Here is a 15,653-nt window from a genome sequence, read left to right as displayed (position 1 = left end):
TGTTTTTTTTGGGCTCAGGCAGGTCTTCCTGAAGCCCAAAAGTGTTCTCCAGATCAAGGAGAATTCCAGAAATCACCCCATCTGTCCTCTGAAAGGCTGATTATAGTCAAAAGATTGCAAACTGAGCTACACATTCACCTGGTAAGATCAGCTGGAAGGCGCAGGATTTCACCATTTTCCATGCCGCACTGTAGTCTTAAAGGTACACTAAGTCCAGCCACCCCACTCCTTAATCACCAATTTGTATGTGTGTGTATGCATGTACGTATATATATGTGTATATGTAAATGTGTGTGTATATATACTGTATGTATGTATGTACATACTGTGTGTGTATGTGTATGTGTATATGTATGTGTGTGTGTGTGTGTGTGTGTGTATGTATGTATGTTTATATATATATATATAAGCATATGTACCCCAAGAGAGGCTTTCTACAGTGAGGAGAAGCTGGCTCTCTCAGTGCCTAACATTATTTCTGGGATTACTTCTTAATTAAAAAAAAAAGTTTTGGAATTCGTTTACTGCAAAATTGCAATTGAGGAAATACCAATAAGCAATTATTTTGGTGGGAATGCAACACCAGCCTGTTGGCAAAGTCCATTTCAAAACAAAAACAAAAACAAAACAACAACACAAACCCATCCAAGGTGAACTGCCAAGGAACTATCACTGGAACACTGAAAAGAGCACTGATGTTTGAACAAAAGCCCAGATCTCACTATAAAAGATGCTCTGGAATACCCAAGTCTCCTGCCCAAAACCTTAAATTTGGAAATCTATGCATGGGCTAGCATGCATGAGCAGAATCCATATAAGTAAATCACAATGCCCACATTGAAGAATAAGGTGATGCTGTATTTCAAAATAAAGGTTTTCCTGAAGACTGAAAGTAGTGAGGATTATTTTCCCTAGAGATGTAAAAGCAAAAATACTCTAGGACAGTGTTTCTTGAACTTTTTTCTCTCATGACCCTCCCCATTTTTAAAAATTATGGAGGAACCCAAAAAAGCTTTTGTTTGTACGGGTTATATTTATCGATATTTACCAAATTAAAAATTAAAGTTAATGCTTTTGCTGCCACTTTTCATGACTGTTTGATGGGATTTTAATATTGTATTATTTTTCAACATAGGCTGGCAAATAATTTTGATTTTGCAGACCCTTGAGGCAGCCTTGGCAGATTCCCCAGGGGTCCTAGGACCACACTTGAAGAAACACTGCTCTAGGAGACATTCTACTGCCCATAATTAAAACAATTTATAACCAACCTATGTAAGCAGTGACAAAGAAAGCATCATAAAGTATGGGGTCTTCCATATGCTAATATGCTACCTAAAATCTATTATAATATATATATCCAGTATATGGATAGGGTGATAATAACATTGATTTTTAACAATGATTTGACAACCATATCATTAATATAGAATTCTTAATAAATATGTCACTTAAGAGCTCTTCCTAAATTTGAAGCTTTAAAATAATTACATCATACATGTTTAATTATTTTTCATTTTATGTGATTTATTTTTCAGAAGGTCTGTCTCTTTTATGAATTTTGAAATTTTAACTTATATGGAGAAAAGTAAAAATAAGTACTATTCAAAAAGGAAATATAACAGTATTATTACATTAGCCAAACTTTAAAGTTTGCATGAAGCACAAATGCAGTGCTCGTTACAAAATAAAATCTTTGTAACATTGTAACCAACTTATCTTCCTCTTTATTTCCTATTCCCATATTTTTCATATTGACATATTTCTATTATTAGTAAAAATTGGTATGCCAATTTTTTGACTAGGTGAAGTGTATGGGTGTTCAAGTAGTATAATTTTAAAATTAATGCATATCCAAAAAATATATGGGATCTGAAAGTAGTTTTAGCAATGTATGACATACTTCATTTTAATCTGCTGTCAAACAACTGCAAAAAAAAAAATTTGAAAATAAACTTACCTCTCCATTATCATCCTTGCTATGTGAAATATCCATTATTCGATCAACTTCAACATAATCAGGATTAAAAAGTTCATCATCTATCTGTTCAAGGACAAGCACACATAAAGAGAACAAAAATTCAGTAAGTTAAAAAAAAGTAGGGACACTGTAATATAAAATGCATGTTTGGCAAACTATAATTGAAATGCAACAATCCAGAAAGATAGTTCCTTATGAGGGAATTGAACTTCTTAGACTTTGTTAACTGGGCCTCTTAATTATTGTGTAAAACTTTTTATTGTGCAACAGTGTTTAAGAATATTTTAAATGAAGTGTGAAATTATGATTCACTAATGAGCAGCTTAAAAAGCTTATAGCATATGATGCATTTAGCATTCTTGAAGATTGCAGCTTGCAGTACAGAAGTTGAAATTTTGAAAACTAAATGCTGTAGAAATATACTTACAGAAGTCACCTAATTACTGTATAAACCAAATTCAGAAATCATTATTCCTGAAGAAATAAATTAGATACCCTTTTCGGTTCCTACTTTATATTGCTGATTATCTTCTTACTTCTGGTATGTTCCTACATGTATGTAAAAACTCGTACATGATAGTGTGCAAATAAAATCTATTGTAAATACATACTTTGATTTCTCTTATGTGCTTATTGGTCTAATCTAAAAGGCAAATTATTATTGAAATACACACAGAGCTTTCTGAGTAACTGGGAAGTTCACGGACTTCCAGACACATTATTGTTATTTTTGGATTGGCATATTATGAAGGCAGAGATTACCACATCTTGCAGGGCAGTTTTGGACAGCTACTTGGTTGTTGCCTGGTAGATATCTGATATACCAGATAACTTTGGCCATTAACAGTTACTTCTATGTATCCCTTCCCTTGACTTTCCATCATGGAACTTGATATTCTATAGAAGAGTCACATACGATTTTGAGAAGAGAATGGAGAGTACAGATTCTCTTGATTCATGCCAAACCCAACCAATTAAGTCAAAGTTTCTTTTTAATTGATTATACCATGAAGTTGGAAGAAAATCCACCCAGAGAAACTATTTTGGATGCCAAGTGGTGTTTTAAATTGGGCTGTCTCTAAAAAAATTAATTAGCTCATTGTAGCGAGTTTGCTGCTTAATTTGCAGAGAAAAATGCATAATTTCATCATGATTTAGGAACTATTCTGAGTTGTTATTTGATCCTGTTAATGTGGATTAACTTTGTTCACTCTCACCTGCTGACCAAAAGGATGAATTTATGAAGCTGCGTATAAGCAGGACCCATGGACATCCCACTTTGAGAAAGCTAATTGGGAACATCTGAGTCTCACACCTTTTTCAGACATAGGAAAATGCTGAAAAAATCTAAAACATTTTCTTCTATCTTTGGTCTAACAAGAGATTTGTAATAGTAACAACTAATTCCCAGAATAAGTTGGGATAAAACAAAGGAAGAACTTTAAAACTGCTTCATGATCATGACAGCATAAATATGACTTTACTAACTGTCCAGAACTTCTTATTGCACAATTTAACTTCTTATTGCACAATTTAGGATCAGACTAAAGAGATTAAGGAAGACCCACAGATCAGCTAGATATGAGCTCACTAATATTCCTAAGGAATATGCAGTGGAGGTGAAGAATAGATTTAAGGGACTGGACTTAGTAGATAGGGTCCCGGAAGAACTCTGGACAGAAGTTCGCAACATTGTTCAGGAGGCGGCAACAAAATACATCCCAAAGAAAGAGAAAACCAAGAAGGCAAAATGGCTGTCTGCTGAGACACTAGAAGTAGCCCAAGAAAGAAGGAAAGCAAAAGGCAACAGCGATAGGGGGAGATATGCCAAATTAAATGCAAAATTCCAGAGGTTAGCCAGAAGAGATGAGGAATTATTTTTAAACAAGCAATGCGCGGAAGTAGAAAAAGACAATAGAATAGGAAGGACAAGAGACCTCTTCCAGAAAATTAGAAACATCGGAGGTAAATTCCAGGCCAAAATGGGTATGATCAAAAACAAAGATGGCAAGGACCTAACAGAAGAAGAAGAGATCAAGAAAAGGTGGCAAGAATATACAGAAGACCTGTATAGGAAGGATAACAATATCGGGGATAGCTTTGACGGTGTGGTCAGGGAGCTAGAGCCAGACATACTGAAGAGTGACGTTGAATGGGCCTTAAGAAGCATTGCTAATAACAAGGCAGCAGGAGACGACGGCATCCCAGCTGAACTGTTCAAAAGATGAAAGAAGAAAGTGCAACTAATTGCAGCTAAACCGGACTGCAGCTAAACCTGAAAAAAACCAAGATTATGGCAACCAGCTTGATTGATAACTGGCAAATAGAGGGAGAAAATGTAGAAGCAGTGAAAGACTTTGTATTTCTAGGTGCGAAGTTTACTGCAGATACTGACTACAGTCAGGAAATCAGAAGACGCTTAATCCTTGGGAGAAGAGCAATGACAAATCTCGATAAAATAGTTAAGAGCAGAGACATCACGCTGACAACAAAGGTCTGCATAGTTAAAGCAATGGTATTCCCAGTAGTAACATATGGCTGCGAGAGCTGGACCATACGGAAGGCTGAGAGAAGGAAGATCGATGCTTTGGAACTGTGATGTTGGAGGAAAATTCTGAGAGTGCCTTGGACTGCAAGAAGATCAAACCAGTCCATCCTCCAGGAAATTAAGCCAGACTGCTCACTTGAGGGAACGATATTAAAGGCCAAACTGAAATACTTTGGCCACATAATGAGAAGACAGGGCACCCTGGAGAAGATACTGATGCTAGGGAGAGTGGAAGGCAAAAGGAAGAGGGGCCAACCAAGGGCAAGATGGATAGATGATATTCCAGAGGTGACGGACTCGTCCCTGGGGGAGCTGGGGGTGTTGACGACCGACAGGAAGCTCTGGCATGGGCTGGTCCATGAAGTCACGAAGAGTTGGAAGCGACTGAACGAATAAACAACAAAACTGTCCAGAAGATGACCATAATCTCCAAAGGCTTCCACAATCATGAAATTACCACTCTTCTGGCAACAAAGTATTCTGCTCATAATTTATAGGATGGTTTATAACGGAGGAAGCATTTTATCAAAAATCCCAATCCCAAATAGGGTTTAATAGGAAATAATTGGCATCTCGAACACAGAAATTGAAGAAAAATTAAACAAAATTGGTATAATTTAGTAAGAAAAATAATCACCAGAAATTATTCCAGCTGTAGCATTCTGAACCAGCAATGGTTTGTGAATACTTTCCAAAGGCAATCCCATGTAGCATGTAGTGCATGTGACTAAGTCATATGTTACACTGATCAGAACTAGCTTGCCTAAATTAAACTTCAGTTTGTCAAGTTCCAGACACCAATGTCATAGTCTACTGAGAACAGCACCCAAATAAATTACATTGCTTATGAAATCTTTAGCTACTTATGGTCATACTTTGTTTTCAAGCATTCCCTGCAGCTGATACCGAGCTGCCGGCAACAATTTTCTAAGCTCTCCACCAGTTTGATTTACAGATATATAGAACAGAGACTGCACTTATAGTCCTACAAACCATCTTTACTAAAGATCAGCACAATAAACTTATTCTATCAATCTCTCTAGAGGTTTCTTTAGCTTTTGAGACAGAACTGTGAACAAAAATGAATTAATTCTTGGGCACTTATATAATTCCATATTTCCTAGAGGGGAGCCTCCTGTAGATATTCTATCTTTTGGATCACAGTGTGCTGTTTTGTTCCTTCTTCTTCTGTTTCAGTGTAAATACTCAGTCCCAGTGACACTGTAAAGTGAGGGGATATTTAGTGTTAACCCATAGGCTGACAAAATTAGATCTTCCCATTATTTCACCTAGATATGGTAGCCATAAAACTCACCATTGACTCACTAAATGAGCTTTCAGTACTGAACTATGATTATCAAGAATAACTTGGTGGGCAGCTCAGCATTCATGCTAATGATAGAGACAGACAAACCACTATTTAGCCAGTTTGCCCAGAAAAACATCTGAGTGTTAAGTATAAATAAATGTTATATGAAATAAAGATTTAAAACTAGACTAACATGTTTTTTACTCAGGTTCCTTAGTTACTTGATTTGACATGAAGATGTAAATGATTCGTATTGCTCAGATCACTAGCTTACAGATTTCCTGTAAACTCATGTCTCAACTAGCTCTAGTTTACTTGAAACAGACTGGACTGAAATTCAAAAATCTTCTGGAAAATGTGACAACATTGTGGGAAAGGGGGAATAATTATTTACTTTTATTTGTACATATACCTATAAAACTAGTTCTCTAGAATCATTCAATCATTTTAAAACAACAATACAATAAAATCTAAAAATTGCAACAATACAAAAGGCTTGATGAAGTACAGTTTAAAATCAATCAATAAACACAAGAGCTAAAACCATTAAAATGTCAAGGGAATTAAAACATCAGTGGACTGCGTGCCTAAATGTCTGTTTTCAAAATATTTAATAAAAAAATAATTCATCCAGCCTACATAGAGTATTATAAAAAGAAAGCTCTGGGAGACCACCATCTTACAATATGTCAGGCGTAATCTCTTCAATGCATATAAGTATTCACAGACATATGAGATCTAGAGCTAGAGCCTGATGACTGTTCCACTATGATAAGCTACCATATTATGCACCTGCTTAAGTTCTGAACAGTTTTCAAAAGAAGCTGCAGGTACAATGAATAGAAATGATTGGCCTTCACTTGATGGAGTTATCAGTGAACTTCAGACTTACTACATGATTTCATCTAATTAAAATAATACAAAATATACCTCTGAAAGGAACTTATTTTGAGCCTGCTTTGCTTTAAATCTTTTAATCTTCTGTTGAATTCTCCTGTCTTTGTCCAGTACTTCCACAGATGCCCATTGACAGTGGAGGTAAGAACTAAAAGAAGGAAGAAAAATAATAACAGCACACATACTATTTATCAGCTTAATATTTATGTAAAACAATTACATTAATAATATAATTGTCTTAAAATTAGTACATACAGTAAGTTGTATAGTTTTAAGGCATCATTTAATATTTTCAGAAAGGATGGCAATAAACATTTTGATTAAATGTAGAAGATAGGAGACTATACTTCCTCCTTTACTAATATCTTCATCTCCCTAAATATTTAGAGAAAAAAATATTTTAAAACTTAAGTACATATTGCCAGTAATAATCACTGTGATTGGAGAAACAAAGGACAAAAAACAATCTCTGGTTTGTAGGTGATAGTACAGCAGAATGTGATGTCCTTGCTTTTGGCTTACTGTTGTGTTGAATTGACTTATGACTTAGCTTTATGCATAATCAGCTGTTATTTGTTCAATAAACCTAGGTCATAACAGTGACTGCCTACTGAAGTTAATCTGACATAAACATTTTAACAGAATAAAAATGTTGAAAGTCTGATTTATATCAGATATTGTACAACTAAATATTCTCTACCACAACGTTTTGGACTGGGGAACATATTTAGACTTCTTAGAGTTGGTTGTGGGAAATAGCTATAAAAACTAAAAAACTTGAGCATATTATAAAATTAAATTATAAAATAAGCCCTGTTATAATTTGAAGGTGCAAAATGTTTTAAATTTATTTATTTTAAAAGGTACATTATTTATAAACATCAATTTAAAGATATTTAAACCTGTTTGAACTGCTTTATCTTCTGTTTTTTATTTGGTTTATTAGTTATTTTTTTTCCAGATTTTCAAACTGATCTTTTATTTGTATTTTAACTGAATTTACTAGGTATTTTGCCTCATTAAAAATATGGTACAAGTATCTTAAATAAATAATTAAAATTAGTGCTGTAGTTCTATTGTCACATTCAGTATTATAGGGAAAAGAAGGCATTTTCGTGATGTGACCTCAGGACAATGCACAACTGTTTGATATTGTCACTGACATTGTCATTGTCACTCCTAAAGAGGCAAGAGAAAAAGTCAGTATCCAGGAAAGCAGTGATTCCTGCATTGTTGCATTATTCCATATGACCACCATCTATTGTTACTGGGCAAGCAAGTCTTTTAACTCAATCCAGCTCTAATTGTATTTGGTTATATAAGACTTCACCACGTGGATGGAGGTTCATATGATTGGTTTAGAAAGGGAAGAACTGGCCTATTCTTTCAGCAGCAGGAATGTATTCTAGCCTTCATGCTGGCACTACTTTTTACACACAGCTTCAATTGTTTTAAAAAGGGGACATACATACAAACAGAAGTGAACAGTTTGGGGGATTTAATAATTATCCACAACACACACACACAGATCTAATTTTGGTTCTGCATTAGTCAGAATAAAAGTATTGGCCATAGATTATAAAAAGTACAGGAGTAAACTGGATTCAAACTGTTAAAATACAGTAGTGCTACAAGCAGTTGGTTACCAGAAGATGGACTCAATAGGACATGAAAGGGCTGACTCCACCTCTCTGAGCTACAAGTCAAGACTTAAGGCTTCTTCCTGTCCTGTGGACAACCCCTCTCCCTTTTCAAGCATATACTGATTTCATTTGAGTGTCGTTCAAATCCTCCTTTATTGTGCAGCAACAAACTGACAACTGATAAGAACATGGGAATGGAAGAACATATACTTATTAGCATAGCACAGTAAATGAACTTGAATCTTGTCCTTTGGGCCACTTGGATACTCCTGAAATCTACCTCCTTTCCTAAACAGGGTGTGACAGATAGGCCCAACTTATACATAAAGTTACTTCACAGTAAGTCCAACTACCATTCTCAGTCACAGGAGATGGAACTGACAGGAAGAGCTATATTACAGCAGTATTCTTCAGTGGATTTGTGTAACAGTATATAGCACTCTATATGACCCTACATGATCCAATGTGGCCAAAGTCTGCATGTGAAGAGGCAAACTTATACGTGGTTCAATATGCGCTGATGGTATGGATCTCGTTCTTCCCACTGAACTGGCTCTTCAGGTCCTGTCTTATCCTTTGGTGGTACCTGGATGTTGCTGATTTCCTTGCCACCTCATCGTGGTTGCCATGTGACTGTGGGACACCAAGGTACTTGTAACTGGTCTATATGTCCGCTATGTGGCCTTTGGTAGTTTCACACCATCACCTTTCCTCTCTTTACTACCATTTCGCTACATTTCTGTAGTCCGAATGAAATTCCAATGTCCTCACTGTAGAGCCGTGTCAGGTTGATCAGCAAGTCAATGTCTCATTCACTCTTAGCATACAGCTTGATGTCATCCATGTAGAGCTGGTGACTGATGGTAGTTCCACTATTGAACTTGTATCCATATCCAGTCCTTGTGATTATCTGGCTGAGGGGGTTCAAGCCTATGTAGAATAGCAGCAGGGACAGGGTATCACCTAGGTATATGCTGCACTTGATGGCCACTTGTGCGAACTGTCTTGAGTTGGCTTCCAGTGTTGTCTTCCACAGTCCCATTGAGTTCTCAAGGAAGGCCCTTGGTGCCCTATTGATGTTGTATAGTGCCAGGCATTCAAAGATCCATGTGTGTGCATTGAGTTGTAGGCTTTCCTGTAGTCAATCCAGGCTGTGCTCAGATTGGTAAGTCTAGACCTTGACTCTCGGGCAACTGCTCTATCTATAAGCAACTGGTGTTTGGAGCCTCTGGTGTTTTTCCCAATGCCCTTCTGAGCTGTGCTCATATACTGGCCCACATGGTCCTGCAGCTTGGTGACTATGATGCTTGATAGGACTTTCCATGTTGTGGGGAGGCAGGTTATTGGCCAGTAGTTGGATGGTGTTGTTCCCTTGTTGGGGTCTTTCATGATCAGCAGTGTCCTACCTTGTGTTAGCCAGTCTGGGTGGGAGCCTGCTGCTAGCAGCTGGTTCATCTGTGCTGCTAGGCATTCAGGCACTGCTGTTAGTTTCTTTAGCCAGTAGATGTGGATCATGTCTGGGCCAGGTGCTGTCCAGTTCTTCATGTTCTTGACCTGCTGTTGGATGTCTGCTACTGTGATGGTGACTGGTTCCTGTTCTGGGAAATTGGTGTGGTCTGCTCTCAGGTCCTGCGGCCACTTTGCACTGGTGTTATGTGTCTTCTCTTTCTCCCATATGTTCTTCCAGTACTGTTCAGTTTCTGCTATTGGTGGTTCTGCTGTGTTGTTGCACTGCAGTTGGGAGCACACCTTGGATGGTGCTTTGAAGAACAGGGTATTTATCTTTTCAGCCTCTTCTTCTCTAGTGTATCTCCTTAGCCTGGTAGCCAGTGCTAAGAGCCTTTGTTTAGAAGTCTCTAGGGCTTCAGATGGAGTCAAGCCCTTGTATTTTTTCAGTAGCCAAGTCATATCCTTTATCTCCATACCCCTCTGTAGTTTCATCAGCTGACTAATTTCTAAGTTGTATTGATCTTAGCCTCCAACTTCATTTTCCAGGGGTGGGAGGGAATGTACTGCTGTTCTTCTTGATCATGTAGCCAAGCATCTCCAGGATTACAGCAGCTGTAGCATATACCAGTTCAATTGTCTGAGTTATGGTGGTAGTAGGGATTGTTGTGAGGGCTCAACTGGCATCTTCTAGCATACTATCTGATGGTACTTCTCCAATGAGCCTTGGTAATCAGTTTTGAGGGTTGACTGTAGCCAGTTTATCCATGATCTTATGCCTCATAACAGCTGCTGTGCTCTGTAATGGAGGGGGTGGCAGTGAAGTTCCAGCTTCAAGTGTTGGCTGCACATCCAGTTGTTTTTCCGGGTCTTCTTGAGTCCAGGATGTAATGTGTAGTCCGTCTATCTCCAAGTTGCAAGAGCAGCTTCCTCTTCACTATGTTGAACCATTGGGTAACTAGCTGTTTCTCAGTGTGGATGTAGGTCTTCTGTCCCTCCATAGTTCCCTCATGCATTTCATATATCCCCTCTCATTAGGTCTACTGTTGTAGTAGCATTCTATCAATTTCAGATTCCTTTGTCTTGTCCAAGTATGATTTATTCTAGTAGCCCACTTATTGTCAGGTTGTATTGGTTCCCTAACATCTGGTGTGGACCTTGTTAATCTGGGTGATGTCTGAACCAGCATGACTCTCTTAGTTCATATCACTCTCATATCCAAGGTAGGCAAGTGAAGCATTTAGGGGGTCTTTGCCCAAGGTAAGGTAGGTACCAGCCAGTATTCAAACTCTGGTCTCCTGTGTCAAAGGGTGGCACTCTAAGCACTACGCTATCCAACCGTAAGATGCAGGCAGGAACAGCATACACTGAATGGCACAAACAAGTAGCTGGCATTGTGTACAAGAACACCTGCACAGTGTATGGGCTAGACCCTCCCAAGTCCAGATGGGAGATTCCACAGAAGGTCGTGGAGAATAACAGGGCTAAGATCCTGTGGGACTTTCTGATCCAGATGGACAGGCAGGTACTGGTCAATCAACCAGACATTGTGGTAGTAGACAAGGACCAGAAGACAGCAGTGGTCTTGTTGTTGGCACCATTACATCAGGAAGGAGTAGAAGAAGCTGGAGAAGTACCAGGGCTTGAAAGAGGAACTAGAGATAATATGGAAAGTGAAGGCCAAAGTGGTCTCAGGGGTGGTAGGAGCACTCAGGGCTGTGACTCCTAAGCTGGGAGAGTGGCTCCAACAGATCCCAGGAAAAACATCAGAGCAATAAAAAATAAACAAACTGCTAAGATACTGCACAGAACCCTCAAACTCCCAAGTTTGAGTACCCAAGGTTGAGGAAGACACATATCACCCATAGGGGTAAGAAGGGAATTTTTTAATAAAAATATAACTGACAGAAGAGTGAAGTATTCAGATAAGACCAAAACAAAACAAGTGTTCACAAGGTCTGGGAAAACAACCAGGTCTTCAACAGTTTCCTGAATAACATAAGGGTGGGACTCACATGAATCTCTGGAAGGATTGCAACATTGTGTTTTTTGGGTCCCATAAGATGACACTGCTTAAGTGACAGGACACAGAGTGCCCCCATCCTGCTGGATTGAACCAGATAGCCAGAGATAAATGGAGAGAGGCAGTCCCTCAGGTAGCCAGGGACCTGAAGGGTTTTAAAGTGATAATCAGCACCTTGCTCAGACTAAGGTATGGCTGACTGTCTAAAGGGCCTCCAATCCAGGGAAGTGCTCAACTGGTGCAATAGGTGTACCTATGCAAAGGCCCTCTTGGCCAAAGCTGACACCTGCTCTTTGAGCAAGAGCTGGAAGTCCAAGAGGACCCCCATATTGCACACAAGTCTTGAATGAGGAAGCACAATCCCACTGAGAGTCAGCAATGGAGTATTTCTGAATCTGGGGGGTCCAAATAGACACAACCATTTGGTCTTGTCAGGATTGAGCCTGAGTCTGTTCCTCCCCATCCAGATCTGCAAAGCCTCCAGGCATTGGGTCAGGACTTAGAATACATCTCTAGACCAGGTGTTGAGATATACAACTGGGTATCATCTGCATATTGATGATACCTGACCCAAACTGGTGGATGACTTCACCCAGAGGTTTCCATGTAGATGTTAAATAGAAAGGGAGAGGATTAAGCTCTGCAGCACCCCACAAGTGAGGGACCATGGGTGAGATTTCTCCCCACCTGTCAGCACTGACCGAAACTGGCCACAGAGAAAGGAGAACTACCTCCCAAACCTTGTCCAAAATGGTACTACAGTCAAAGTTATCAAAAGCCGACAAAAACCCAGAGATGAGCATACTCCCCCATCCCAGCTCCACCACAGGTCATCCATGAGCACAACCACTGCTATCTCTGTACTAAGCCCTGGCCTAGTGGTACTAAGTACTCTTAGTGGTACTAAGTATTAGTTAGCGTTCTGTACTAAGCCCTGGCCTAATGGAACCACTATCTCACTCATAGAAGCTGATAGCACCGCATGGACCCAACCACAGGTCACCTCTTAGGCAGCTGTAACTAGCCAGAAGGTATCTGGATCTAACAAGGTGGCAGACAAGCTTACAGCCTGGGGAACCCTGTTCTAATTCTAAGCTATTTTGTTAATAGTGGAGTAGAAAACTTAACTCCTGATTTTCGGTTTCTCCGCAAGACAGTGAAACTTTAGGCTGAGGTGGTTCACAGTTTTTCCCACAGAGGGCACTCTGATTAGATCATACAGGAAGGCATATACATGGACCCCTCACTGTTTTTAAATGGCCCAGAGGAGAATACTCTAGGTACTGATGGCTAAGTGAAGGAGTACTCTGAACTGAAACTGATTCCTTCTGTATGCAAACCCAAGGAATTCCAGTGGAGAGTTCTGACTGGAATGTGTCAAGTACACCTCTGACAAATCCATGAATCTAGAAAGTCAGCAGGATGGCATCTGCTCCTGATGTTAATATCTCTATACTAAAACTTTAATGCCTAATGAATTTATTTTGAGGTCCAAATTAAAGGATAGTTCATCAATCTTTATTTTTTTCCACCACTATAAAAAAGAGGGAGGACCTATTCCGGAGAATGTGCTCTATTGTGCCACATCCCATAAGAGCTTTATTGCCTACAGTATCAGTTCTGTGTTCAATGTTAGTTATAGTTCCTCGGCAGTTCATCTTGGATGGGTTTTTGTTGTTGCTTTGTTTTTATTTTGAAATTTTGGCCTCCATGGACTTTGCCAACATTCTAGCGAGGGCCTTGGGGAGCGCGGGCAGGCCAGCAAGGGGCATGGGTGGGCACTGGGGAGTGGGAGCAGGCTGGGGAGTACCTTGGGCATACACTGGGGATGCAGGCAGACTGGCGAGAGATGCGGGTGGGCAGTGCAGTGCAGGCAGGCACACACTATATAGTGCAAGTGTAGTGCATAGCACTATGTAGTACTATGTAGTGCAAGTGGGCGGGGGGTTCTCAGGAGAAAAAGTGGCAGGAGTGACTTACTGGGCAACCTGTGACCTTCCATGCTGGCTTCCCCATCGACTTTACTGTGGGAAGCCAGCAGGGAAGGTTGCATGTGGCGATCATGTGTTGCGCTCACTGTGACAGTGTAATCGCAAGCTGGGCACCCAGGTGCCCAGATCGTGATCACATGACTGTGGGGACACCCCGATTGCCAACTTCAAAGATCAGCCATAAGTCCATTTTTTCAGCACCGCCATTAACTTTGAACTGTCACTGAACAAATGGGACATAAGCTGAGGACTACCTGTATAGCAAATACTCCCTTATATATAGGAAGTACACTGTTTACTTGTGCTGAAGGTATCTAAAGCTTGGCTGCTTCCATCCATTTACTCTTCAGCAAGAGAGGCTGGAAATGGAGCTCTGATATTCGTAAATAGTATAGTATAAAAAATCTCATACTGTCCCTTGGGATCCTACAGATACTAGCTGCCAGATTGTTATGACCCAGCTACAGACTAAGTGTCTTGACTGATTTATTCATGATCATCAAAAAGAAAATCAGTGTTGAATAGTCTTTGTTGGGGAGGTATGCACTATGGGAAAACACTGCCTGAGGACTAACCCTCTTCCCAGACTGAACCCTTGAGAAATGGATTTCAGGCATGCCTCATGCCTTGCTCCCTTGTGGAAAAAGGGATCTTTCATGTCCTTTAAGGTGTTTGAGGCTGGAGACCTTTAATATGAAGTTGTGCTCTTCATTTTGGTCCTTTCTCCTCTCTCCACACCTGCATAGCACTCATTGGATGGGCTTCTGGAAGCAGAAGTAGCTGAACCATTATAAACAAGGATGTGCAATATTCTTCTCAGGAAAATACAGCCCTGTGGGATAAGTAAGATGTCTAGGGCTTTTATGCCTTTCATAGATAGCCAGGGTTCAGCCAAGTCCATCTCTCCACTCTAGCCTCTGAACTGCCATGTTGGGGCATCACTAGGCCAGTTTGTTCCTCTCCGTTTGAGGCTACCCCTATCATATATCCACATCCAGCATCCTTTACTTTTCCTACTACAATCCTGCCAATGGGCTGACAGGAGATACTCCTGGGATGTATCCTGATGCTAACTAATGGATTGCTGTTGTTGGTGTTGCCTGGCCCCTCAATAAGCACAGAGGGATTCTGGAGGTCATCAGCTCTACCACCCTCTCCTGCAATTTTGCTTGTCCACTCTGGAAGAGACCACCCCATAATTCACTTGAACTTTCCAGTTAGCTAATGAAACTCTCTTGGCACTCCTCTCAGGCTGCAAGAGGGTTGCTGCAGTTGGTACAATCCAGTATCTACTCCACTGAAGTGGGAGACGTTTCTGGGTGGCCTTTAGCCTGTTTCATTGAAAGCAGGCTTGGAAGTGGTGCTGCTGCTCACCTCTTCCATGCTCTGGAGGTGTGATTGGGCTCTTCCCTTGGTGCTCCTTCCCCCATGTCCTGGGCCGTTCTCCCAGCTGGCTATGTAGCCCTCTGAGTTGTAACCTTTTATTCTTAACTCCTAAGATGAAGTCAATGGAAATCACTGCTTCCTCTAGAAAGCAGGACATAAGACTGAAAGGAGGGATTACCTCTGTGGGACAGGAAGTTATCTTAAGATCTGCCTTCTAGCTAAACTTGAATACAACATGAACAGTAAGTAACAAATTGTATAGCTGAATTCCTATTAAATTCAGTATCACAATTTAAATGTCAATTTCTAGAATGTCAATTTCACTGTAACCATTGCTTAAATTTACCTGTTACAGTGACATCCTGTAGCAGGAAATAAACATGATAGCTATTAAATATTTTCAGTCTGGAGTTCTGTTGACAGGTTACA

The 15,653-nt window shown here is 39.9% G+C and overlaps 1 protein-coding gene across 1 annotated transcript in view; it reads right to left on the bottom strand.

The window, feature by feature from the left end:
- The window catches only part of CHD7 (chromodomain helicase DNA binding protein 7), a 203,949-nt gene that overhangs the window by 59,781 nt on the left and 128,515 nt on the right, over nt 1-15,653 (bottom strand). The window contains exons 9-10 of the mRNA XM_063299329.1: nt 6,769-6,883; nt 1,961-2,044 (exon numbers count right to left, since the gene is read on the bottom strand). Coding sequence (XP_063155399.1) covers nt 1,961-2,044; nt 6,769-6,883 — 199 coding nt within the window. The remainder of the gene's footprint in view (nt 1-1,960; nt 2,045-6,768; nt 6,884-15,653) is intronic.

Source organism: Candoia aspera, chromosome 3 (genome assembly GCF_035149785.1).
Source record: "Candoia aspera isolate rCanAsp1 chromosome 3, rCanAsp1.hap2, whole genome shotgun sequence".
In the NCBI taxonomy this organism is placed as follows: Eukaryota; Metazoa; Chordata; class Lepidosauria; order Squamata; family Boidae; genus Candoia; species Candoia aspera.
This window is presented reverse-complemented; position numbering and strand designations above follow the sequence as displayed.